This window comes from Anser cygnoides, chromosome 1 (genome assembly GCF_040182565.1).
Source record: "Anser cygnoides isolate HZ-2024a breed goose chromosome 1, Taihu_goose_T2T_genome, whole genome shotgun sequence".
Taxonomy (NCBI): Eukaryota; Metazoa; Chordata; class Aves; order Anseriformes; family Anatidae; genus Anser; species Anser cygnoides.
The window spans coordinates 104798827-104824926 of record NC_089873.1 but is presented as its reverse complement, the minus strand read 5'-3'; the positions used below and the strand labels follow the sequence as shown (position 1 = coordinate 104824926).

The 26100-nt window shown below is 43.3% G+C and overlaps 2 protein-coding genes across 5 annotated transcripts in view; both read right to left on the bottom strand.

Annotated features, from left to right (window-relative positions):
- Positions 1-14077, bottom strand: part of A2M (alpha-2-macroglobulin) — a 32977-nt gene extending 18900 nt beyond the window's left edge. Inside the window, exons 1-11 of one of the 3 annotated variants that reach the window (XM_048052978.2) lie at positions 13944-14077; positions 13115-13216; positions 7208-7391; positions 6421-6580; positions 5473-5525; positions 4927-4947; positions 4433-4601; positions 3095-3179; positions 2144-2264; positions 771-888; positions 425-534 (exon numbers count right to left, since the gene is read on the bottom strand). In XM_048052978.2, the coding sequence (XP_047908935.2) occupies positions 425-534; positions 771-888; positions 2144-2264; positions 3095-3179; positions 4433-4601; positions 4927-4947; positions 5473-5525; positions 6421-6580; positions 7208-7384 (1014 nt within the window). In that variant the 5' untranslated portion in view covers positions 7385-7391; positions 13115-13216; positions 13944-14077. Of the gene's footprint in view, positions 1-424; positions 535-770; positions 889-2143; positions 2265-3094; positions 3180-4432; positions 4602-4926; positions 4948-5472; positions 5526-6420; positions 6581-7207; positions 7392-9014; positions 9281-13114; positions 13217-13943 lie in introns of those variants that run through there. The other 2 variants (XM_048052976.2, XM_048052977.2) reach the window with 2 other exon arrangements.
- Positions 13790-25294, bottom strand: LOC106048081 (killer cell lectin-like receptor subfamily G member 1). 2 transcript variants are annotated; one of them, XM_013199872.3, is made up of 6 exons: positions 25096-25284; positions 24788-24991; positions 18424-18516; positions 17519-17670; positions 15440-15543; positions 13790-14468 (listed from the first exon to the last, which is right to left on the bottom strand). In XM_013199872.3, the coding sequence occupies exons 2-6, from the start codon at positions 24900-24902 to the stop codon at positions 14357-14359; spliced, it is 576 nt and encodes a 191-aa protein (XP_013055326.2). In that variant the 5' UTR covers positions 24903-24991; positions 25096-25284; the 3' UTR covers positions 13790-14356. The 2 variants fall into 2 exon arrangements, with proteins under 2 accessions (XP_013055326.2, XP_013055328.2); XM_013199874.3 differs by lacking the exon at positions 18424-18516 and having other exon boundaries at positions 25096-25294.
- Positions 25295-26100: the final 806 nt, after the last annotated feature.

Below are 26100 nucleotides of genomic sequence, written 5' to 3'. Positions count from 1 at the left end.
ACAGGGAAGTTTCCATGGCACTTTGCATGTACATCACCTCTCTCTTCCAGAGAGGGCTGTGAACTTTCTGAATCTTATTGCTTTGTCTCTTTCTTATCTCCACCTCTGTGCCAGAAGAGTGGGCACAGAGACTGACATGCATTCACACCAGTTAAGGCCTCCTATTAAGCAGGAGACAAGAGAAGCAAAATGTGACTTGACTGAAGAAGAGGGATCACAAGGACAGAGGGGAAAGCAGAATCAGGGCTATGCTCTCAGCTGCTGTTCTCAGGTTAGAGAGCCTGAAGAAGGGAGGAGGTCATCAGGGATTAGCAGCAACACTGAGGTTCAGCATCTTTGCAGATGTGGGCATGCGCCCACCCAGGAGGTTCAGTAGCATAACTGTTAAGCACTTATGATACTCCACTTCTCACAGTTTCCCTACCTGTCCAAAGAAGGGGATTCCAGGTTTGTAGTGTGAGTCTGAATTCTCAAAGGTGATTTTGCTGATGGTGTTTGTGATCTCGGAGAAGCTTGTTCCAGTCAACACCACTCCTGCAGGAAGAAGATTGAAGAATTAATTTGCCTTTCCCTGACATCAATTATTTTTGCTCCAGGTCAATCTTCCTTTGCTGGACAAGAAATTTAGTTGATGCTCCTGGTATCCAGGTAGGAAGCTTTAAGATTCCAGAACTGGGAGTCTGCTTTTCTCCCTCAATCTGATTCAGCAGGCCCCTCTGCTGGCCTCTCCAGGGCTTATTATGTGTCTCTTTGATCTAGATCATTCGTACCTGTTTCCTCCTCTTTAATCTTAGCCTCTACATGGAGCTTATTCTCATATCCACTTCTCTTGAGCTGGAATAACTTGGTTTTTACCACTTCAGAAACGCAACCATGGTTGTCTGTCTGCTGGAGGAAAACAAAAAGGCTGCTATAGTCTCATGTGCATGACATTTTTCCAACTTAATGATTCCATCATTGTGTGCTGTGTTTAGGTGGAAGAGAAGCTCACAGCCTCACAGGTCATTCTCTTCTTAATTTTTATCAAAACTGGAAAAGCACCTAAATAACTTGGCAAGGAGCATTCTGAAGTATCTGCAGGAACATCAGAGCAAAGAATGTGCAACCTAGAAGATTTTTGTTTATGTGTGTGTTTATGAAGTTTGGTATTCTAAACACTTGATACAGAAGCATAGAGAATTATTCTTGTGTATGCCACACAGGAACCATTTGCCAGGTGTCAGGCACATTAGAATATAGCTGCTGACCTAAAATGCACAAGTGATACATAATCCATACATAAAGTTTGTGTATGTGTAGAAAGAATAAAACAGCTGGAAAAGTATTTCCAAAGCTTGCCACCTCTCATTATCATCTTCATGTACAAGACAGGTCTTCACAGTCAAGGGAAGAGCTACCTGGAACAGAATTTAGCACCGCAATGTTCATATTTCCATTTAGCATGGATTACAGCACAGTGGCAGAGGCAACTGTGGGGATGATGCTGTTCCACATTCCAAGAACCATGCTCTCTTCTGCTTGCTCTCTTGTCCTAGCCTACTTCCACAACTGCTATCACCTTCACTTTCTGTCAATTAAGTTAGCACTAGTGAACTTGTCCATGCTCCAAACGCCATTCAGTATTGCTCTGTAGACTTGCCGGTGTGATAATAGTGTGTGTGTGTCAGGGGGGTATCTATCTGTCTTAATCACTGCTGCTAAATTCATATTCCTTTCCTCTTTGCTCAAACTCCTCCCCTGCTTTCTGCTCCTTTCCTGTCTCAAACAAGAAATTCTGATCCCACACACTGACTCTAGTGCAAGCCAACCCCAACTCTGCATTCACCATGCATACCTATTCTATCTCATTTTTCCCTTATACTCTCTAGTCTCCTGGATTTTATTTTATTATTTTTTTTACCTTTTCCTTTTCTATCAGCTTCTTGCCTTTACACACATCTTTCTTACAGCACAGGCCTTTCACATTTAACCTTGCACCCAATCTTCTTTTCTTCTTAAGGCTTTCTTAAAATACATGGAGTTTGTCCCCTCTTCACACTCATGCTTGTACCTACTCCATCAGAGCAAACTTGTACCTAAAAGGCATGCTCAATAAACCACATTTTCTCCTATCACTTTGCCCCCAGGAATGATCATGACTCACCTGTCCAGAGAACTCATCACACACTCCCTTAGACTCTTCACCGTAGCAAGTGGATGAGTATTGAAACTTCCTGCACACACGGAAGCTCACGAGGCCAGGAACAGGCTTCCCAAATGTGTATCTACAAGCAGGGAGGATAGAAAGAAAAACAGAGCCATGAGGAACGTAAAAGGAATGGAGAAACTGATTAGCTCACCCCCAGTGGAGCCAAAACTCTTCCCTAGAACCACCTCCATGATACAGCAGGGTCATCGTAGGAAGTAAAAGGCAGCAAGAAATTTGGTAACTTTTCAGGATCAAGGTTGGCAATGAGGGCAGAAGCACTGAGTCTTAACCTGATTCCTATGAATAAGACATAAGCCTGCAGAAATCAGTTATTATAATGCTTATTCAGTTGAGAGTACACCTAGTCTTGGAGAACATGTTGCAAGTACCTACATCACCACCCAATTCAGATGCACCTGGTTTATCTATGTATGTGCATTGGGTCTTTCAGCTCACTTTTCATCCCATGCTGCGTCTCTTCCTGCAGGATGCGTGGAACATGCCATGCAGAATTGAACGACATAACCCAAAGGAAACATCACTTATGGTTTTCTCACAGCATTGACAGTAGAAGCCACATTTAAAATGCAATTCTGAGTTGAGCTAAACAAAGACCTCTTCTCTAGAACAGCACCTAATCTTACATCCTCTATGACTCTCATATGTCAAAAAATATGCAAAAATACTCTCAAAAAAAAAAAAAAGAAACAGAAAAACAATATGTTTCTACATTACAAAGTGTCCTAAGCAATAATTGTAAAGCCTTTTGTCTAATGGTATATGTAGTCTATTTGGTCCTAGAACCCCACAAATGATTGAGAAATATAATGAAGTCTCCCAACAGGACCTTCATCAGTAGCTGAGGGGAAACCAGTAACCAAGGACTGAAAGAAGAATGACACTCACAAGCCACAAACTGTCACCTTCAGCTTCTCATCAAGAATGGTGATCACCTTGGGCATTTTCACCGTTACTTCAAATTTTGGCAGCACTGCAGCAAAACCAAAGGAAAATAGTCTATATGGTGGGGAATAACATAAGAATTGAGACCCAAAGGCTGCTCAAAGGTTATTCTTACAAACGTTCTGAAAGCTTTTAGCATCTAACTGGCCAGATTTTAGTGGCCAGTGTCATCTGCACATCCCACCGAAGTCAATGAAAGCCACCGGCATTCAGCCAGCCACTGTGTCAGGTAAGAAGACAGGATTGTTACACCAACTATTAAAATACAGCAGCTCTTTAGGTAACACAAGGGCTATCAGTCCCACAGCAGTATGATACATTAAAACAGACAGTTAGGTCAACAGAGATCTTTCAAAACCATACAGAGCTAGGACTGCAGCCTGGTCTTTGCATTTCCAAAGCATGTAGACTTTAGCAGTTTGGAAAATAGGAAAGACGCTGTAGCTTCCCTGCTGACTCACCACAGAGTAACATCACATCCAAACCCAGCTGCAAGAAGGTTTGTGGACAGTGACTATCTTGGGAGAACTAGGAGGAATTCAGGGCAGCCATGCAAATTAAAGAGGACAGTGGGCTTCCAGAAGACTCATCCTGGCTACATGATCATAGCAGACTATTAAACGAAGGCTGCAGCTGGCTTGCTGGGGTGTTGAGGGAAGCAGTGACTACTGGAAGGGAAGGCAGGGGAAGGAGGAGCCATGTGCAGATTTGTATTAGGATCATATTTCCTAGCCAAGCAGATGGGACTGGCACAGGGATGAAATCACCAGGGATATGTTAAGGCATTAAGGCATCACAACAGCTACAGGCTTAGCCTGTGGGGGAGGACAAGCAAGATCTGAATTTACAGCCTGCGCATACACCAAAAAGTCAGGACTTTCCAACTCAGGCAGGTGAGACCTAGACTCATAGCATCACACTTGACGTGTGTAGCCAGCTAAAGATGAGGTTGTGGCTTTAAATCACCTCTGAAAGGAGGTATAGCCACTGGTCAACAACATAGACTGCTACAAGCACACTTGCTCATGCTGGGAGCTTTCCTGATATAGGCAGTTGGGAGCACTGCACTGCATGGCCTGGGACTTAGGGAGGAGTGAAGACAGATAGCCCAAGTCCGTCAGTCTTCTCTTCTCCAAAAAGAATGATGCTTGGGAGGGAGAGGACAGAGAGACATTTTCCAGCCATGTAAGACGTCCTGATCAGATCTACCGCTCTGTTCAATTAATCTTTCATGCCCCATTGGGCTAGCTGCAAGGAACCTGAAACTGCAGCAACAGTTACCATACTCCTCCACAGAGAAGGGATGCTGGATTGTCTTCCCAGAGGCTTTCTGTACCACCACAGAGTAGGTTCCTTGGATGGGTTCAGAGGTGAGGTTGAAGAACAGCTGGATTAACCCCCCCTTTAACTCTGCCTTTGTCCACTGGTACAGACGGTTTTTCTTTGGGTCCTATAGATAATGAGAGCACAAGGAAATTGTGAGAACAGTGTGAGGCTGCAATAACTAAAAAGCACTAACAAAAACAGTGAGGAGAGGCCCACCCCCAGTACCACAGGAGGCTGTAGGGCAGGAATAGCAGGATTGTTGTGGGGAGCCCAGGGCTGGACAACAAAATGAGCTCTGGGCCCAGAGTACATGGTTGGCACATACGAGTTAAAGCTTTATGTGTTTGAATAAATATTACAGACCTGCTATATAAATAAAATAAACAAGAAACATCTTGAGGAACTGGCAAGTTTATAGATCTGAACGTGAATTTCACGTCTGTACATACCTCAATATAAACCAGCGGAAACTAGAAAGGGAAGAAATGAAACAGCATATTTAGAATGCACATTTAGACAGAGCGCAAACAGTACAGTCAAATGACCATGGCTACAACCATGTTTCAGGGAACTAGCTGATAATGCAGTGGGATAAGGAAGAAAGTCCCTGATATGGAGCAATCATGCATTTTGAAATACATCAAGAGAGTGGCATCATTTGTATCACGTATTCACCCAGGACAGAAAAGTCACCTGAAATTACTAACGTTGGATTATCTGGAATACCAGCTAGAGCAGATGTCCACTGTGATAGTGGCAGATTTGCTCACTGCTGAGGTGTTTACACCATTGTTCATTTGCAGCTACATTCTCAAACCTTTCCAAGAATGCAGAGGCAGTCTTATGCAGAAATCTGAAGAACAGATCCTGTTAACAAGATCTGAGATAACCTGGGAACTGCACAACTGTCTTTCCAAAAGACATTTCTTTCCTTACTTTTCACACATAGAAGATTTAAGGCCAAACGACTATTGAAAAGGAAGTGTTATACTTGCCACCTCATTCACGGGGTGAAAGTTTTCATCCAGAGAAACAATTCTGAACAGAACTGATGGAGAAAAACATATAGTGAGGTTTCACAGTGCAGTCACCAAGCAGAAAACATTGTTTGCAAACACAGCACAACAGAGAACAGTTGTTCTCTTCTATGGAAATCTCATTCACTACAAAGCTATGTCATGCTATGCTGCCCATATAAGAAATTATATTAATTACAGGATATTAAGAGCAAATCCATAGTAGTGGGAACATCTTACTGACTGTGGGCATCAGAAACTGATTAATTGGGACCAAAAATAAATTTGTCTTTGCCTACTTTGCAAAGATACATCTTTACACTGGAATTAGCATGGGTCTTCTAATTTTTTCTCTAACTAGATTGACTTCTTAGGAAGAGTGAATGCAAGAAAATAATTTTGGCACCTGGCTGCAAATTTGTGTTGGCTCTGCACGGACAGAGAATTCAGTGTCTCTTTTACGACATTCATCCCTGTCCAGGCCAAGTTTAGATGATGAATGGCCTGGAAGTAGTAGCTTATATAGTTCTCTCTATCTTCATATCTTCGTTGAGCAAAATCAGCTGCCACTTTGAAAACTATCTCACAACTTAGCCTGAATTTTGATCCTGTTTTCTATAGGACAAATAGCCAGTCATTGCTCCAGTTTTTGTGGTTTTAACAAAGGGGATCAAAACTCTATGGAAGGGAATCCAAACTGCATGGACCACAACAACAGAACTCCCAGTGGCACAGGGAGTGTGCGCAGGTGCCCCAGTTACATGCATGTACTATAAAGTTCCCCAAATTGTTCCCACATGGAGGATTAAAAACATACAACTCAGCTATGAGAGACTGCTCTTCTGACCCCCACTGAAAGCACTAAGACTGGACAGTTTTAGTAGTAATTTCTGCTTCAAATGCAAATCTTCACCCCTTCCCTGGTACCTGTCTGTCCAGGCTTGTAGATAGGTTTGTCTGTCTGGACGAAGACCAAGCTCTCAGAATTCTTGACCAACACCGTCTTGCGGCTGCTGAACTGCAGGGTCTCCCCCTTCACTCTCACAGTGATAAATGTGGCTGGTGACTGGCTACTTAATTTTGGAAGCTGGAGAATGACAAGAAGGCAACTATGTTATGGACTGCCTGTAAAAGCCTGTTGAACTGAACTGGCCTTCCTAAAATAACAAATCTAATATAATCCTGACAGACCCAACACAGAGGTGAAGAAGAATAAAATCAGGAACAAGAGACTGATCTTTACTTGTCCCATATTCCTGTACTTTCCTACAGCTGTGTAGTGATTGTGCAAGTATTGTGCAGTAAAGGAACTCACAATTCTGCCACTCAGTTTCAAGAAATTCTTAATGCCCTGATCAAAATCTTTCTGTCCTTCTGACATTCACAGGGGTTATGGAGTAATCCCTTTCCTCCTTCAGATAATGTCTCTAGTCCTTGCATAACATTTCCTTTTCCAAACCAGATATGTCAGATCCTTATACATCTCCTCCTCCTGTCTTAGGGAGGGGCTGGCTTTCCAGGACTGAGCATTTCCCATTCAGATATCATGCTAAGGAGAGCTCAGCTGCGACAGGGTTTTGAGGATGGACATGAACATACCTGTGGTCAAGAGGAAAGTGAATACCTATACAGTGTTACTCTGTTCATTACTATTCAGTGCCCTTACAGTTTATCCTTGGTGCAATGAATCAGCCTAAAGGGATTAGATACTCACAGAGAAAGGGATGCAGGTGAATATATCCTTCTCCGACACCACATCATCAATCAGGCTCCTGTTTTCCCCTTGATACTCAAGCGTGGCACTCAGGGTCACAGACTCGTTCAGGTGGGTCAGCTGAACACAGACTTTCTCAGGAGCATCGGTGTGTATCAGAAAGGGCAGCAGCACCATGTATTGCCTAGAAAGAGGGGGGAAGGCTAGGTCAGAGGAGCAGGAACAGGTGGAAGGAGCTGTACAGAAAGGGCAAATAAACCAATCTGATGACTACAGCCCTCACTGTTCAGGGTGAGAGCTACATTTTCTAGAAGTGTAGTAAGATTTCTGGCATGTCTGTAATAGCAGAGGAAAGCAGAGAGCTCAAAAGGAAAGCAGAGAGCTCTCAAAAGTAAAATACCACAGGAAATTCTCAATGTACATGTCTGGAAAGGATATGTTTTTCCAGGTTCCAGCACAATAGCAGTGTTCTTTCCTGGGACTCTGAATACTGCCTGTGGCAAGAAGAGCAAAAAGTCTATTAACAGACTATGTTAGTAGCATTCAGGAGTCATTCAAGTGCCAGTACCTAGTGAATAAATGGCATTGACTCCGCTCTGCCAACCATCTGTAGCGTTTTCTCAATCCTCACAGGGATCCAAAATTACCACAGTGTGGTGCCAGATCTTAAGCAAAACTCTGTAGCAAATTCAGTTCTTTGCAGGGAAGTGATGCACTTCTGGGTCATCGTGAGCAGTGGGTCCCTGCTCTGTCCTAGGCAGCCTACCACTTTGCAGAGCATGAGCAGTTTGGTGTTGCCATGCTGCCCAGAACTGCATCTGGGAATCAAACCTGATCCACCTAATGACAACCAGTGCATCCTTTTGGGTGGGCAAGGTCTGGCCTCCTCACCCCCAGAACAGCAAGTGACTGGTAGAAGGGACCTCAACACCTGCGTAGCAAGGTAGGGCACTCCTCTTGGTGGCATGGGAGGCTCTGACACCTTTATGTCCACCAGCCAGTTTGCAGGGAGAAAGCTCTGGCCCCTTGGATCCTGACTCTGCTGTCCACTTACCCTGTATTTCTCAAAGCACTGCAAGCACAGCCTTCCATACGTGCACACAATACATACTCCATCACATACAAACGGGGCAAAAGGAGGTAAAGGAATGAAGTATAATGTACCCCTGCAGTCTGCTAGCACCTCACAGACCTTAACTGTCACAGCCTTACAGTTCTACATAACTCTGTATGAGACTGAAATTTTCATTCCATTGGTTGGACTGAAAAATGTGAATTAAAAAATAAAACAATTTCTGGTCATGCCAAATCTGTTATTTGTTCTTGTTTTGAGTGTGTTATCAATCAAAAAAACACTCACATCTCCTAGGCATTTTGACTTGGGAGTAACATAATGAATGAAATGTTTTATTGTCTTTTCAAAAAATAAAAAATAAAAAAGTGTCTCACTTTAGAAAAACTGAATGTGTAAATGACTATAAAACAGCTATAAAAAGTTGTCTTTTAAGTAAAGAAACAATTTGTTGCAGAGTTTCATTGAAATCATGTCAATTCTCTGTAAAAGCAAAAGCTCTTTCCCTCTTTTTTTTTTTTTTTTGGCTGCAGCTTTACTGATATCTCAGTTTCACAGACTGCTCTGGGTCCCTCTGAAGCACTAGAGCTGCTGCTGGCAGAAGATGTTTTACCCAGTTCTGGTGTCTTTATCCCCAGGTAAAGGAAAGTAGGCAGAAGATGAGACACAAAGCAACAGATAGAGGAATGAAGCCCAGTTCTCCTGCCTGCCCTGGGACCCCCCTGTGTAGCTTACGGCTCTGTGACGGGCGAGACGGGCGAGGTATCTCCAGGAAGGAAGAAGAAGAGAAGGAGAAAGATGTTAAAGTTGCTGGGCAGTCCATCTTTCCCCATGGTGCAGAGCAGGATGTGGCGAGTAGAGCAGAAAAACAGATAACCCAGCCTGGTTCGGTGCCGCTTGTACTGCACCTCTGCTCTCTAAGTTAACCCCTTTATACTTTCCTCTGGAAACAGCCCGGGGGCTGGAAGAGATAAGGGCAGTGGGCCAGGGCCTGTCCGGAAATGGGAGAGGCTTGCAAGGAGGAGCTGAAGCTAGCAGCTCTGAGCCCAGGCAGAAGGCCAGGTGCTGGGGGAAGAGGGAGGGGAGAGTGCCCAGCAGGCTGGAGCTGTCTCTTTGGGGCAGAGCAGCAGGTGATGGAGGAGGAAAGGTGATAGCTGGAGAAGAGAAGGGTTAACACCAGAGGGTAAGAGGAAGGCCTCCACTTCTGGCACGGCCCCCAGCTGGCCATGGCTCCGATCCTGGAGGCTCCTGGAGGAGAGATGATTTGCTTGGAACTGGGAGCAGGAGGTTGAGCAAGTGTTGAGGAAGCATGAGTGGGTGTGCCAAACCCCCATTTACAAGCAGGACAAGCAGGCCAGTCCCACAGGATCTGAAAGCAGGGAGTGCAAACTGTGAAAACATTTCCCTTCCACCCACCCTGGTGGCTTGTGCTCTCCATTCCTGGTCCCACCACAGCTAATGCCAGGAAAAGGGGCCAGAGATCAACTGGACAATCAAATCTTCAGAGATAGTCTGACCTTCACCGTAGCACTGTCAGTAACATGATAGAAAGCTGCCAAAAGTTCAACCCAGTAACAGCATGTAACACATTAACCAGTCCCCCAGAGCAGCAGTTGCCCTCACGCAGCAGAACATATGTGGCCTGTGTCTTGCTTTGTCTATACTGGTTCTTGTTCCAGGTCAACTTATTGGGACAAATAAATCGAGTTATTGCTGTTTGGTGGAGTCCTTCCTGGTTTCACTATGTAACGCAGTGTGATGGATTGTGTTGTATCACAGAGGGAAATTTCTTTTTAACCATTATTTCTGCCACGGTTACTTTGGTCTGCAGCAGGAGGATCAATAGCTCTGGTAATTATTACCCTTGCAAGTGGCAGTAGAATATCTGTCCTATTCATAGTTATAAGCCAAGCTTCAAAGAGTAGACATCTATGTTAGAGGATGAGAACATAATTTGGAGAATAAAAAGGGTAACAGGATAAATCAGTTGTGTCTGTCCTTCCCCTCTCCTGCTATTATTGTAAGTTTGCTATGCTCAGGAAGTCTGGAGTTAAGAAATCCAAGCTCAGTGAGAGAACAAACATTCATTAGGGATCTCATTATGCCCTGCAGCAACCTCTATGGGAAGAAAAGAGGGCGGTAGTTCATGTCTAAGTTCCCTGGGGACTTCAGAAAGAAACGCAGCCCAAGCTTGTGCTCTGCCTTCTCCATCTGGTGCCTTAGGGTTGCTCTGCCTGCCCAAAAGAAACGTAACCCAGGAAAACTTGCCTCACCTGCAGAGAGGAGGATTTGTACTTGGGGTAGTAAAAGGAGATGACACTTTACATTGATTTAAACTGATTAAATACAAACCTTACAGGAAAGAGGTGCAGGACTGCACACAGCAGGGAAAGCCAACACTATGCTTTTTAGCAAACAGTCTAACAGCTCACACTTACCAGAAACCAGGTCCCAATCTTTAGGACCTTGGTCCTAAGTGTGTTGTGTAGCCAAAAAGCTGAGAAATGTTTTCAGTCAATTGAGGGGAAAGGTTTTTAAAATCTTGAAAGTCCCAGTAGATACCAATGAGCATGCACGGATACCAAACCACCTCTTAAAATCTGCCCTCAAGCTGCTTGGTCTCCATCACATTCCCAATTGCAACTTTAGGCTCCACAAGTCTAATTCCAAGGGTTTCTGCATGGCCCATGTGATTCGCCTTATAGGTGGTAGGATAAACAAGGCAGTGGAAATGAGCTTTCCCTCTCTCCTGTTGTTTCCATCAGCTGTAAGTATGACTGAGAAGGCCAACAGGCTTTCTAGAGTTTTTTGGCTGAATTTTAAGGGTTTATCTCTAAGGTCCCCAAGTAAACTCCTGAAAGGTGTTAGCCTGTTTATTAGGGGAATGTGTTTTAATGGTATCTTCCCTGCATTTCTTGCAGTAGATCTGAAGTTCTATTGTTTGGTGTAGCTGAAAGTGACAGGGAAGCTTCAATTAAGCAAAAACAGCAGTTAGTATCCTGTATCTGAAGCAAGAATCAAGCTGCATTCACTGATAACATCACAGAAGTGCCGATTGGAAGGGAGCTCTGGAAGTTGTCTAGACCATCCTTTCACTTAAAGCTGGATTGTTGCCAATGCTAGATCAGGTCTCCCATGACTTTGTTAAGCAAAATCTTATAAACCTCTAAGGATGGAGAATTTACCATTTATCAGTCATTCATCACTGCTTACAGTGTTCATACAAGAAGAACTTCCAACAAAATTAGTATGTATCGGTCAGTTATATAAACATGCTCTAGGCAGAAGATAAAAAGCTCTTGCAAAGATATTTGTTCAACTGCTTTTCGTGGAAATAAATATACTTGCTTCAAATCCTTTCGGTATAGGGAAAATCTGAACCCAGAGAGGAGACTCTAGGTCGCCATCATTAAAACAGTAAAATCCCTAACTGAAAATCCCTTCCTTTCAAAGCATGGCCCACTTCTAAGGCAACCCGATCCATTTATTTATTTTACATTTCTTGAGCATCTCTTTGGGATGAGAATGAGAGGCCATGTTTGAAGAGCTGATCCATAAAATAGTCTAGCATGCACTACGCTGTAAAATCCTAGGAGAAGCAAAGCTGTTGCACTATTCATATGATAAACTAGGCAAGCTCAGAGTCATGCTTACCTCACGAATAGGCATTGTGATAATGTGAGTAGCTGTTTCTTCACTGGGTAAAGTAACTGTTAGGTTTCTTCCTGTAAATGCTACCAGCATTTTGACAATGCAGGCAAAGTCTCCAGCATTATTTCACAGGTCCTGACAACTTTCTGGGAGCTGGGGACAGTATCTTCTTTTGATAGCTGAATGGACGCTGGCACTTACAAAATCACTCACCCACAGTAACTCAGAGAATCTGGGGTGAAAACTCAAGGTTTTTAGCTCCTGCTCTGCTGCTTAAAACACTGATGTTTTCCTCCAGTTTCCCCAGGTCTGACCATTATAGATATGGTTACTGAAAAGCAGACCTACCCTTGCTGGGAACATTCCCAACTTAATCCCCTCTGCTCTGTGAACTCTGTATGAGTCTCAGCAGACATCCCCTTATCTGTCTATGCGAAGGTCTGTATTTTCATTTTAATTTGCCCTGAATTCTCCATGTGTTACACCCTCTATAAATGTCAAACTTCGAATACCGGGGGATACGCAATTGAAAGCATTCTGTATATGGCATTGCCAGGAATTTCCTGCTGTGTTGCAACTGGATTGCTCAAAACTGCATTAAACTGCTCCTTTCAACCAGGTGATGCAAGGACAATTAAAATTATTTTTAAAAAATACAATTGCTGAGGGGAAACAGCAATTTTCTTTTTGGAAACATCTTGTTTCTGTTTTGTCTGTGATTACACTGCTGTTTGTAATGCTTATTTACATGTGGCATAGCAGTAACAATCCCATTAACAATCACTGCCGAATTATTTGCAGTCCTCCTACTGAACATTTAATCTCACAGTTTCAGATGAAATCTCCAGTGCTTGGGTCAATTACTTTCTCTCTAGTCCTTCCCTGCCCTGCACCATGCTGCCTGGTTCTTTGCTTTCATTATCTCTTAATTTCTACCACTCCTCCGCACTTGTCTCCTCAGCCTCATCTCCCCAAACATGTCCTTTCCACCCGTCCACCTCCTGCTACCCAGAGTGCCCTCCTTGTCCTTACATTTAGCATGTAGTATGTAGCACGTTTCGATCTCTCCCAGACCAAACGCACAGCTCAAAACATCTACCACTAACCTGCTGCTTGCCGAGGTTTGCTACTTGGTATTTGGGAAATCCCCATGGAGACGCTCACATGCACACTGTGTCACTTATGCATAGTGAGGCAGATGTTCAGAACAGGCCACGGCTGCTACACGTGCTCCAGAGACCACTCACACAGGCCAAGCAGTGTATGCCTACGCGTATGCACCAGACCTGTTGGACATGTACAGTCAAACTCACAGACCGTCAACAGCAGACATTTTGCTCACAACCCTGCCATCAGGCAGTCCAGTCTGAGTAACTGCTCTGACTGCAGTTAGACTGCAATCCCAGGCCAAGGGATAAACTGGTAATAGTAAACTGAAATATGATATAAATATATGAAGAGAAATAGGATAAAGTGGAGATTAATAACATTTATCTTCCTTTGTTGAAACAAAATCTCTGGGTGAAAAAAGAACTTTTCAGTTGTGTGGTAATACAACCTACTGTCCCAGTGTTAATGTTTGCCGTGTTTTTGTGCTGTCCCATTCTTAGCCTGTCTGTTCTATGTCACCTGAAAACTTGTATTAGGGTTTTGTCCACTGCTTCCTCTCTCTGCAGTATAAATCTCCAGAGGTGGAAAAAGAAACATGTTCTTGGTTGATGCAATAATAACACACAATTAACTGCATTCCTTTGACTCCAAAAGTCTAGGCTCTTGATTAATTTGGTTGAAGTTGGCCTATAACACATGGTGTGCAGGTGGTTTCTTCCAACAGAGAGAAGCAAAGACATGGATATACATTTGTATATTTGGTCCAGTACAGTACTGGATGTTTATTTTCACTGCTGGATTCACAGAAGTTGTAGTTTCCTTTCACCCTCCACTCTCCTGTTCATAACTCTGGGATGCAAAATGAGAGGTTGCACCGGAAGGAGTCTGTTTTATGCTACTGACCGTGAACAGCAGGTTCTGTTTTCCTCGTCCTGCTGGCACCATACAATGGAGATGCAGAGAATGGAAATGGAATCTGATGCTCAAGAATGAAGAAAAATGGCCAGCTTGCCTTCAGAGATCTGAGGACCCAGTTTCTACTGTTACAAAAAACGGTATTGAAAATAGTAAGAAAGGAGAGAGGATAAGTGCCAGGTCTCATCTGGTCCCAAACATCACTAAGCCAACAGATGTGGACTAGAAATGGATCTAGCACTGAGGATAACTCACCCTTAAGGGCAACAAACCTGTCCTCGCAAGGCATATTTGTTAGAGCAAGGAACAGACCTCAGTCTTGTGTGGAGCTTTGGTTCGCAGGACAATGATCCACTTGTACCAGTGATGAGACAGTTGTGAGATGAAAATGTATAAGGGATTTATCTAAGAGATTTCTCACAAATCCATGCAGCAGAAAATTCACAGCTGGAGGCCTGAAAGAGATCCCGTATGAGGACAGCACATTGTTGCACGGGGCTGTTAGACAGGACTCTGCAAAAGACATGGAACAAAAATGAGTCTGAGAGAAAATGCTGAGATTATCCCCAAGAGGCATGGAAGAAAAAGCTCTGATTTTGAAGGGTGGAGCACAGAGAAGGAAGTGACAAAACCCAACCTCCAATAATCAGCTATTAGAGAACAAAATGTACACCAAAAAAAGAAAACAGTCTTCCTTGGAGTTTACACATCTAAGTCATTTTACCATTGTGGAACCTAACTCAGAACTGAACATAAACATGATGGCCTGCAACAACAGTGATGTCCATCAGCATGAGAACAGCAGTGCTGAGAGTTTCATGGAAATTTGATTACCTTCAAGAAGTTTGCAAGAACAGTAAACTGGATTTAAGGAAAGAACTAATCCAAGTGCTTAGTGTACTGACAGCATGATCTTGGGCAAACTTCCTTGCTGGAGAAGTGTTAGAGAATAACTCATTGTGTTGCTTGCTATAAAAAGGAAAGGGCAAGGCAAAGGCACTGGACCAAATCATAGTGTTTTGCCACATGCACAATGCTGAGTTTTGTATAAGTGAAGACTGTGCCAAAAATAAGTTTCTGACTTGGGTTGGCACAGCAAAGCAGCAAAGGACTGGGTCCTTGAACCCATTTAATTGGCACCAGCAATTGGCAAAATGGGTGCAAGTTAGCCCAAAGCAGTAAGACAAGATGGACCGTCTGCTTTTTTGACTGAGCAACTGTGTAGGCAGTGCAGGTGAATCGCCCTTGGTCTGAGCAGCTTGCAGGAAGTAGAAAAGGAGACAGTAATATTAGCCTTCCTTTTCATAAGTACATTACTTTACAAGGTGCAGGGCAGTAAAATTAGGGGTTTTTGAGTTCAGTGACATACAGGTAATGGTAAAATGTGCCCAGGAAGACAGTATCTAGTGCAGGAACTGTGGATATTCTGAAACACTGGGGAATCTGATTTAGCGCTGTTGTTTTTAAAACAGAATTAAACTCACTGGGTGCCATTGAGTATAGAGCCATCTTCCCAAATCCAGTCAGAGCCTGTGGTCTTGCTCAGTCCAATCCAGAAACATGCTGTTTGAATACTCTTGAACAGGTTCTAGAAATGGTGATGAATTATAAAGAGACTAATAAGAGTCAGCCTGAAAATGGAGGTAGGATAAGTCAAGAGAACACACAGCAAAATACATCCTCTCACTTGACTGTTCCTTATGTGGTTCACAATACTGCTTCTTCACATCTGCTAAGATAGTCAGGCTGATCAGGGAGATCAGCCCTGAAGATCATGCCTGGAACAACAACTAAGTGTATACTCACAAGGAAGTAAGTGTGCTTTCACAGTTCAGGGCAATATATGTGAACCAAATGCACCACAGTCTTCTGGAGTATCCTACACAGAGCTTTATGTAGGAATGTATGCTACTAGTATTAACATTAATGCTCTCCCATATAGCTAGCTAGCTAGATAATGCAATGTATTAACAATTAAAGGTAAAATCTGGTCAGGGCAGGAAGTGCAGGCACCAACAGATCTGTGCGAAGAACTCAGAACTAAAGCTCATTACAATTTGATATGAACCTTCCTCCTACATGTTTTCAATGTTCATTTCCTTTTGCCTAACCTTTAACTCCTGTCTACTGTTAAAAGTTGAAGCCTGCAATAGAAACTCACCCCGAAGTAAACACCCCCCCCCCAAAAAAAAAAAGGAGGGGGGGGAGAGGGGGAGAGAGAGAGAGAGAAAGAGAGAGGGGGGATTTTGTCTTCTCCACATTTGCAATAAAACCCAGCAAAAGCAACCTTTCAGTAGCACGGCTGGGCCCCATCCTTATCTCCTGCTGCCATAAAAAAGCTTCAGAGCAGACATTTTCATAGCCATTTTCAGATATTTCACTAACAAAGCTGGCTTGCTAAAGTGCTAAAAATGCGCTTCCCTGGTAAAGGGCAGGGCGGGGGGGGGGGGGAGGTGGGGGGCGTGGGAACAGTCACTTTGCAACATAGGGTAGCTATGATAGCTAAGAAAGTCTTACTTGTGTGGGGAAGTCTGCAGAGGGATAATGGATTATACTCAGGTGGTAGGGACAGTACTGAGAAAGCAACAGAGAGACTTTCTTCATGCACAGAAATGGGTAATTTGGGGAAGATGAGTGTTTCCCGAGGAGCCAAGATTTGCGTAAGAAAGTATGAGAGTCTGATACATATTCCCAGACCAGAAGACACCTAGCCTTGTAAGCCACTACAGAACACGTCACACAGTGCAGCTTTCATCCACAGACTGGAGGCTGTCCACGTTCATTGGACATGAGCTAATAAGTCCTGGTTTGCGCAGAACAAAATCAAGTACTTCTGCTCTACTTGTGCAGGTATGCCTCACTTCCGTAGTGGTTAGCTCTATCCATTTCTTTAGTAGATGCACCTGTCACCAGTGAGCACCTGATGGAAAATGAGCAGTAGAACAAGTGGTTTCTGATAACACCAGCACAACTGAGGTGTGTTTTTTTTTGTTGTTGTTTTTTGTCAGAGAGAGGAAGTCAGCATTGAAAACAGACTGAGAAGGAAGTATCTGTACGTGAACACAGGGAGTGGCAGGGGTGACTGAGCAGAAGAAGCTGGAGTGGTTGCAGGAACGAAAGGCATTGGTTTTACAAAAGACACTTTGAAAAAGAAGCATTTCTGAAGTGTAGTGATGTACTGGTTTGTAAGTAATGAGTGGAGATTGCACAGTGCCACAGTCTTTTCCTGTAATTATTCAAATTGGCCTTGTTGGGGCTAGGAGGGAGGTGGAGCAGGGCAGTGGAAAAGGCAGTCTCCCAACTTCCCTCCTAGGATGATTCTGAGTAGCTGACAGCGACCCTCACTTCTCCTTTCCCCCCTCTGCTTCTTGGCTTGCTGGGAGCTTATTAGGTATATACTGAAACCACAACAGCACTGCAACATTATAGTGCAAATATTATAGTTTAAAGGCTTGCTGGCCTTTAAACCAAAATATTGCCAGAGTGACAGCACTGCCTGGATGTTAATCACTGAGATATCTGCAAGGAAATGGAAGGTCCTCAAAGAATACAAAAAACATTACCATTTCACTGGTATCGCTGATCACCAGGAGATGAGCTCCCTGTGCCCAGCAGGATTCCTGGCTGGAACGCCAATCCTTCTTCTCCTTGGAGAAGGAGTAGCAGCTCCCTCTGTAGGCTATCCAATGCTCAGGGCAGTGTGGGTAGGAGTCATCTGCAAAAGAATTAAAATACCGGTCTTTCTCTACCATTAATCAACAAACAAAAAGGCTCTTGCAAGCAAGGGCCTACTGAAAAGCAACTCTCCTGGATAAAAGCAATGCAGAAATCACAAATCAGAATAAATGTCTAAAAACAAGAACACAGAAGTTCAAACCCTCTGTGCATTTTCCATGTGTGTGTGTCCCATGCACTCTAATGCTGGTGTAACTCTTCCACCCCGTGGTTTTCCACTGAGCTACTCAGCTACCTCAGAACCAAAACTGGTTATCTGGAAGGAAAATACACTCTGGGTGTGCAAAACATAAGGGAAAAAAATGCTGTCATTCTGTGGGCACAATGTGATTTTGTCACACATCAGGTGAATGGATTTTATGAGGCAAACAGTCGACTCTCCTACATGGTTTAGCACCTTTTGTGTGCATGCAAATGTGTTATACATCTTATGTATTGCTTTACAGTTTACCATCCTAAATATAGCAGACAAGTCTACAAAAAAACACTCAGTATGTTTCCTTGTTCTTTGCCACAGTGTCTGAGATGGGTTGCCTAGGGTCTGCATAAGGCATGTATTCTTCAGAATATTCTCAATAAGCAATAGGTACATAAAGGTGGTAGAAACACAGAACAGCTTCTGGTTTAACCTCATATAATATAATGGAGTTCAGGATCTGATCTCCTGTGCTTAGATGAGTCTCCAGTCCTTCGCTCTTGGTTGCTCACCACCAGCACCCCTTTGCGCACTTACTCATCTTCCAAATCAAAGCAATCGCTAGGGAGACGCTCAGTATCCCAAAGCCTATAGCCAAGCCCGGCACAACCACTGACCTCAGACAGGGAGCTGTAAAAGAGAAAAGAAGAACCACAATGAACAGGACCCACACAAAAATTGATGGTGTTTTGGGATAGTTTGCTTGTGTCCTGGGCATTTCCGTAAGAAACTGCACTATTTAGAGCATCCCTGTCCCAACACATAGGTACAACAGAGGGGTTTGATATGTTTGATATGGTTTGATGCGTTGCATATCATCACCACAAAAGAAAGAGCAGGGATGTACTACAAAACTCCTCCACCCGTCATTAAGTAATACACCCATGCTCCAGGAGTGAGTGTCTACACTCTGTACATTGCTGCCAGGGCCCTAAGAGCACTAAAAGGCCTCTGGGGCCTCCTCCCACCAATGCCCATCAGCCCAGGAGCCCCATTTCAGCTCAGCCTGGGGCCACTGGTCCCTGCCTGAGCTTCTCGGGAGGTCTCCACAGAGCCTACTGACCCAGACGCTGGCCTGAAGACCAAATTCCCAGGCAAGCCTCTCACCTGTCTCATCTTCAGAGATTTTCCTGATGACCTGGACAGCGGAGTCTGGCTGCACTCCCACCACCGTCTCCCCCGGTGGAAATGGTGTGGCAGGCTGGGCCGGGCACCTTACGGGGCTCTGTTCCCAGTCCACAGGAGCTGTGGTGTGGTGGGTGATGCCAGGAGAGGAAGCACCTGGCCCAAGCCAGCAGGTGAGTGGCTCCTCATGCTGGCAGAAGACTATGAGTCACCAAGGGTCACCTCCAGCAAACACGCTCCTGCCTCAGTGTTGAAGTTCAAGGCGGAAACACAGAGCTGTACAGCCACGTCTACCTTGTTCCCACTTATGTGCAAACAACAAGGCCTTTCTCACAGCTGTCTCAGCAAAAGTGACAAGTTTAACCTCAGCATCCTGTTCACAAGCTTAGACACACAGTTGTGTTACGCCATCCCAGGACACTCCCAAGTCAATCCTACACTCTCGCGCACATCTCTCTCTGTGGGGCAGCAGGATGGAGGACCAGCCTCAAAGACCTCTATGCCTCTCCACATTTTCATTGCCACCATCCATTGCTCACCCACTGTCACTGGCAGAGGGTGACTACTTAGTGAAGCCTCCGCCCTAGTCTACAACAACTTCCCTTCAAAGGGTGGGGAAGGATTTCAGTCTAGAGGACTGAGAGAGATCTGTTTGTGTATAGAAAACACAGGTAACTTCCAGTCTACACCTTGATTTCCTACTGTCATGTTCTAGCATTGTGCTTGCCCCAAGAGATATTCTCTTAAGCCATTTGAAATCTCAGCACTAAAATCTAATCTCCCAGGTTGAGGAGAGGCCTGTACTTAATACCACGGCAGAGCTGCAGGTGGGAATTGATTTGCTTTTTTTATTAAATTCAATCTGATAGCTGTATAAACAACAAGAAGTTCTAAGAAGCACTAAATAGGCAGCTAATAGTTGCTGATGTTGAGGAATACAAGATTTTTCCTGTGCTTCTCTCTTAAGATTATATACCGCAACCTTTTCTAGTCGAATTCGAATCTTCTACGCAAACCCAGTTGCAAAGTCCCCAGCGAAGCTCATGAAATCTCAGGTGCTTGGTTGTGTCACACAATCCAAAGAAACATATTTTTGCTCCTAAAAGATTCTAGTAGTCTAAGGAATAAGATGGAGGAAAGAGAAGGCCAAAGACATTACCACAGCAAGCACATCAGAGACTTGGTTGAAGAAGGGCTGGGAGTAGGATGTGTTAACAATGGGATACAAAATATAAAGAGAAGACAGAGGAGGCTGTTCTCCATTCAAGTAAAATTAAAGTTAATGTTAATAAATCAACTACATTAATGGGGTAACAGTAACAGGAACCCCACAGATCAGGCAAATACTACTAAATAAATAGGGTGAAAATTGTACTACACATTGCCAGACAAGGATGGTGATAGCATTCATGAATTTAAAAAAAAAAAAAAATCAGAGCAACAGTTAAGGAAGCACAGTGACAATGACAGGCATCGATTTCATATTAAATCCTATAAAGTCATGTTAAATTAAACAAATGTCAGAGCATGGCACAGAGACAAAATGTTTTGTCACCATCAATAACTGCCTCACAGAGTGGCAAGCTGGGAGACGCTCAAAAATAGAAGCAGCTTGTGACTGCCCTGAGCTGTGTACAGGCCATGGCTTACCATGGATCCATCCAGCAGCTTCTCTGTCACAGTGACCATAAATGCACCAAGATTCAACAGGAGAGGAGGGAGAACACTATGGTATAACAATTTCAAAATAGGAAACTACAGGCAAATGAGGTGTTTTGTCAGAGAAATTAAAAGGCACAGCTAAAAGAACAAAATACTGGTTCTTTAGGGGAGACTTCAGTAGGAGAGACTTGTTATAGGATCCCTTGGTGGAGGCTGAAAACAAACACATATCATATCACATATCCAAAATACTGTAGAAAACACAAAGAAAGCCAGTGCTAAAACAGAAGGGGAAGGGACTTCAATGAAAAAGAAGAATACCTGGTTTCAGCATGGAAAGTCCAAATAAAGAAAACAGACAAGACTGTAAACTCCGGCAGATCAATGCGAAACTTCAGGAAGGCAAAGAGATTGTTGTAGGGACCTATCACTACATATTTAGTTTGCTACTAAACCCCTGTTGTCTATTAGCCATTCTCAGGAAAATATTGCCTATCATGATGGACCATTCCTGTGTTCTGTCCTCAAATCTGTTGGTGTCCTGCTTCTATTAATTTATTTTAGTCTTAGAGATGTTTTTAGACTCACTGTTTTTAAAACCTGTTTCTGTTTTATCGCAGTATCTTTAGGCCTGTGGTTTTAGCTAAAATAAGTTTCCAGGGTAACCAAGGAGAGTATGAGGGAGTTTGTTCTAAGCATCATCCTTCTGGTAAAGAGATCTTTCCTACGGCAAAGGTTCTGTAGCATTTCTTGAAGCTAGTCAGTCTGGAACAGTTGGAATAGATCATCTTTGAAGGTCCCTTCCAATTGAACTATTCTATTCTATTTTTCATTACATGGACTTGCAGGATCTTCTAACTGCTTCACTTGTAGTTAAAAAAAAAAAAAAAGTATTTATTTTAAAATCAATATTAAAGAAAAAATGTCTTTTCACTTACAAAATACAGAATGTCTATCAACTTTGCATATGGGAGGACAATGGGAGAACTGAAAAACTTGAATTCAGTCCTGTTCTCTCTGCCTGCTCTCTATTCCTCTTCTAAGGTCATCTTTGTACTTCTGGTGACATAGTTTTTATCAGTCAGTCAAATAATCAAATTAATTCTCAAGAGAATGGAGTCAGCCTAAGGTTAAGGTGTAAGGTGGAGCTTCTCTGCAGATCGCAGAAGCACAGAATGGTTGAGGTTGGAAGAGATCTCTGGAGTTCATAGGGTCCAACACTCCCACTCAAGCAGGGACAGCTATAGTAGGCTGCCCAGGACCATGTCCAGACAGCTTTTGAAGATCTCCCAAGGACAGAGACTCCACGACCACTCTGGGCAAGTTCACAGCCAAAAACTAAGCAAAATAGGATAAATATCTGTTGAAACATAATTATTTGTTCAGAGACCACATGCTTGGAGAAACTGAGCATTTTCACTTCTGTTTTCCTTCCTCTGTTGCCTCTCAAGGAAGACATCTGCATCCTCCAAATCACTGTTTCTGATTTTAGGGGAAACTGCTCTCAGGACAAAGCTATTGGGATGACAGTCTGTGAAACAGTTAATTCTTAAATGTCAGCACTAGGCATATGAGCTGGTGCCTACTGGCAATGAATAGAGCAGTTCATCCTCTATTGTTTCAAACCAACTGCAGCAAAAATAAACTGACTTGATTCAGCAAATCAGCATCAAAACAAAATCCCAGGGCACTTCCACGACCAGAGCCAGTTAGTTCACTTGAGATTTTAAAACAAAAAGTTATGCCATTAAATAATTTTCAGAGAGAAAAAAAAAAAAAAAAGAAAGTGAAAGGGGCAAGTCATACTGAAGCATTCAAGCTGAATTTGAGCCTCCCTTGAATTGTAATGATCAACCCAGGGAAATGGAATAACATTTTTCATAAATCAGGACATTTACTGCTTGCAGAAAGGTGTTCCTGCAGTCCCCCCTTTTTAAAACAGGTTCAAGAGTTTGTGCTTGATCCTCAACCACTGGAAATACCACATGAAGCTTTTGTAGAAGAGGAAGAGAGAAGTACCTGAGATGAGTTTGAAAAGTGGAACATCCAGACATATTTACACGTAGCTGCCTGGTGAACTGGGGAAGAGGTTCCCTGAGGGAAGGCAGAGGTTGCCTGGTGGATATTTAATGTAAATATACAACGCTATAGCTTTCTAGAATAAAAAACACCCAGTTAGGTCTATGAGAGCTCTGAAGAGGCGAGTGTGATACACTGCATTCATCTGCAAGGAATGCGACCTACTATTTTTAGGTTTGGGAGTCCAGATTCAGTTCAAAAACTGAAAGTTGTTAGCGTTTTATAATTCATGTCTTCTAGGACAATCTGAGGACTGTCATTGTGTTGTCCCAGATACATCCCCTCAGCTCCTGCCTATGTCAGTATGGGAGTAATGTGACTATGTGGTGCCAGAGAGGTGGTTGTAAGAAACGAGGGTACAGAGCTGGTTACTTGCTGTTACTACAAGCAAGTCACATAGGGTAACCACTGTTTTAAGTGACTGGTGGACTGGTATTTTGGTAGTGTGAAATATTTCAGGCTCTCTGGCAGCCAGAGAGGACAGATCTAGAGTAACTACCATTTTCGGGGAGTCTATGTGAGCCAATACCGTTTGGTTGGCCAGAAGACTGATCTGTGCACCTGTGATACACCTCTGACACTGGGTCACAGAGGTGACTTAGTAGCAAGGATTTGCATTTAAAAATGGAGATTAAAAACCTGAGAGCACATCTCCCAAAAGCGATGAGGGCAGGAAGAGAGAGATGTAGAGAGAGCTGAAAATAAAGCTCTTCTAAAGAAAGTTACTTAAACTTCTCTCCTTAGGAACTCCTTGCATGCAGAAGACAGCTGGAAAATAACCAAATATTATGCATAGAATATCTGTTCAAAGATCAGCTTTTTCAGGCCTTCTGGTTTTAGCTTAAAAAGATAAGGATACATAAAGCAATTTGGACAGGAGGAATATTAAAAGGAAAACTGCAAACATCTCACCACAGCATCCTAGAATTCCCACCTCCGACAGGATAGGAGTGAACACAAATAGTGGGGAATGAAAGGATGTCCCTGTATTTTCCAATGCATCAGAAAATGTGTTTTCTAATGAAAGCACACGCAAAATTGAGATTGCCTTCCAAGCAGGTGGAGTGCAACTACCAGATGTGAACTTGGGAGTGGGTTCTCTCCTGACTTTGTTTCTAGAAGGAAGCAAATGACGAGGCAGTAGTAACAACTGCAGATATATACAGTTATTCTGAGCATGGCATAGAAATCCTATCCCAAATATCCTCCTTTGCTGCAATAGCTCTGAAAAAAGATAAGGTCAACCAGTAGTGTTGCAGCCAATACAACACGACTCACCTATATACACAGGCATTTAGTTTAAAAGCAATCAGCTTATGGGAAGGAGACATTTATAAAAAATGACTACCAATGCAAAATTTCACTTTTCTAAGGTGAGATTTCTCAACTAAATGGCCAGAGAAATTGCTCAGTATGACATTTGCAAGGGCTAAACGGAGAGAATGGAGCAGAAGCGAGAGCAGAAGCGAGGAAAGAGAAACTTAAGTACTAAGAAAATCTTTCTGATAGTAAACTGCCCTGCAGGACTGTCTCTGGGGGAAAGCTGAAAATTTGATCAGTGGGAAGTATGTAAAACTAGAACAGAGAAAACATAGGAAAAAAATTATGACAAGAATCCTGCAGAGACCCATTGGAGAAGGTCTGGATGATCTCATATGCCTCTTCTGTCTCTGATCTCTGATTAGCATACACCCATAATTTATCTGTACTCACATCTCGTTTGCTATTCAAAGAACTGTTGCTGACAGTCTCTTATTGCTGACAAGCAGACAACTTGAAAAGTACAAATTTCTTTCAGAGAAAGGGGTGTCTGGGTTGAACGTCCGGTAATAGACACTGTAAGGGGTCTGATGGAGGGAGGAAGGGGAACAACACATTGGCTTTTATCACTGTGAAATACTCAGGTAATATTAAAATCAGAACAACAGTACCATGAGCTGGTACTCAAAATCAGTGAGTAGCTCACTGATTTATTAGATCCTGCTTTTGCTAGAAGTAAAATCCTTTGCTGACCTACCTCATCGAGCTTCCTTACCTCTCCTTTCCTGTGCAGCTTTGTCTCTTGGAGGAGTTGCAGAGAATTTGACAGAAGTATAGATTATTTCCTCACTTGTTTCTGTTGCAGAAGTATCTGATCTGCTTCCCTCCATGCCAAAGCAAAGAGTGCATATGACAAGATGTGTTTCGAACAGGCTGCTGACTGCTAGGGTTCAACGCCCGTGAAACAGGAAACTTGAGGCTACATTCAGAAGACAAAAAATGTGAAGTTGCAAAGCTGTGCAAAATAACCAAATTTACACCAGAATGGTGAGCGTTGTAAATGCAAGACGTTTCATTTCCTACCCTCCTGAGGGATGTCTTAAGAGCAGCGTTGAGTGGAAGAGGTGATTAATCACAAAGTTCATGAGTTTTGAAGTGTTGCCAATGAAAGGCTTTGATTGCACTGTGGTAATAATTGTGAGAAAGTGTGCAGGTCTGAAGAGTTCCCTCTCAGGACAGAAGCAGGTGGATAGGGACAGTACAAGGTTAAAAATACCAGTGGGATAAACAATGGCTACAGCTAACTGGCAGCCCAGCTGCTGTTGAAAGGGAAGTAAAAGTGCACAGCACATGTTTGTTTGAGAATGAAGCCTTATGAGTTTCGAACATTTTGACAAGGAACTCATTTCGATAATCAACACCCAGGGCAAATGTGCTTGAGAAACAGGCTGGCATTGAGAGCTGACATCCTTCAAGACCCTCAACAGTTAACATCTCAACAGCATTAGTACAAGAGAGAAATGAAGCTAGAGAAATGAAGACCGTTAAAATGACTAAAGAGCATCTCACACATGAGGAAAGGCTGACAGAGCTGGGACTGAGCACCCTGGTAAAAAAAAGGCTCAGAGGGATCTCATCAATGTATAAAATGTAAAATACCTGAAGGAAGGGTGCAGAGAGGACAGAGACAGGCTCTTTTCAGTGGTGACAAGGGGCAATGGACACAAACTGAAACACAGGAGGTTCCTCTGAACATCAGGAAACACTTCCTTACCATGAGGGTAATGGAGCACTGGCACAGCTTGCCCAGAGAGGTTATGGAGTCTTCCCCTTTGGAGATGGTCAAAAACAGCTCAGACATGGTCCTGAGCAACCTGCTGTGGGTGGCCCTGCTTGAGCAAAATGGGGTCGGACCAAATGATCTCCAGAGGTCGCTTTCAACCTAATCCATTCTGTGACTCTGTGATCAGAGATAAAAGGAAAGGAAGGTCCTCTTATGAAATACTGAAGATTGACCATTGGTGAGAATGGTGGGGAGTACTGATGCTTCTAGCAAGTTGAGAAACCTCTTATTTGCATGGCTGGCTG

Excerpts from the sequence above, each read along its gene's own strand:
- LOC106048081 (XM_013199872.3), bottom strand. The coding sequence starts at position 24,902 with ATGGAGGGAAGCAGATCAGATACTTCTGCAACAGAAACAAGTGAGGAA. Across the intron at positions 18,517-24,787 it reads AGCTGCACAGGAAAGGAGAG|CTCCCTGTCTGAGGTCAGTG; the intron begins GTAAGGAAGCTC and ends TCTCTTTTACAG. Across the intron at positions 14,469-15,439 it reads TCTATACTCAATGGCACCCA|AGTCCTGTCTAACAGCCCCG; the intron begins GTGAGTTTAATT and ends TGTCTTTTGCAG.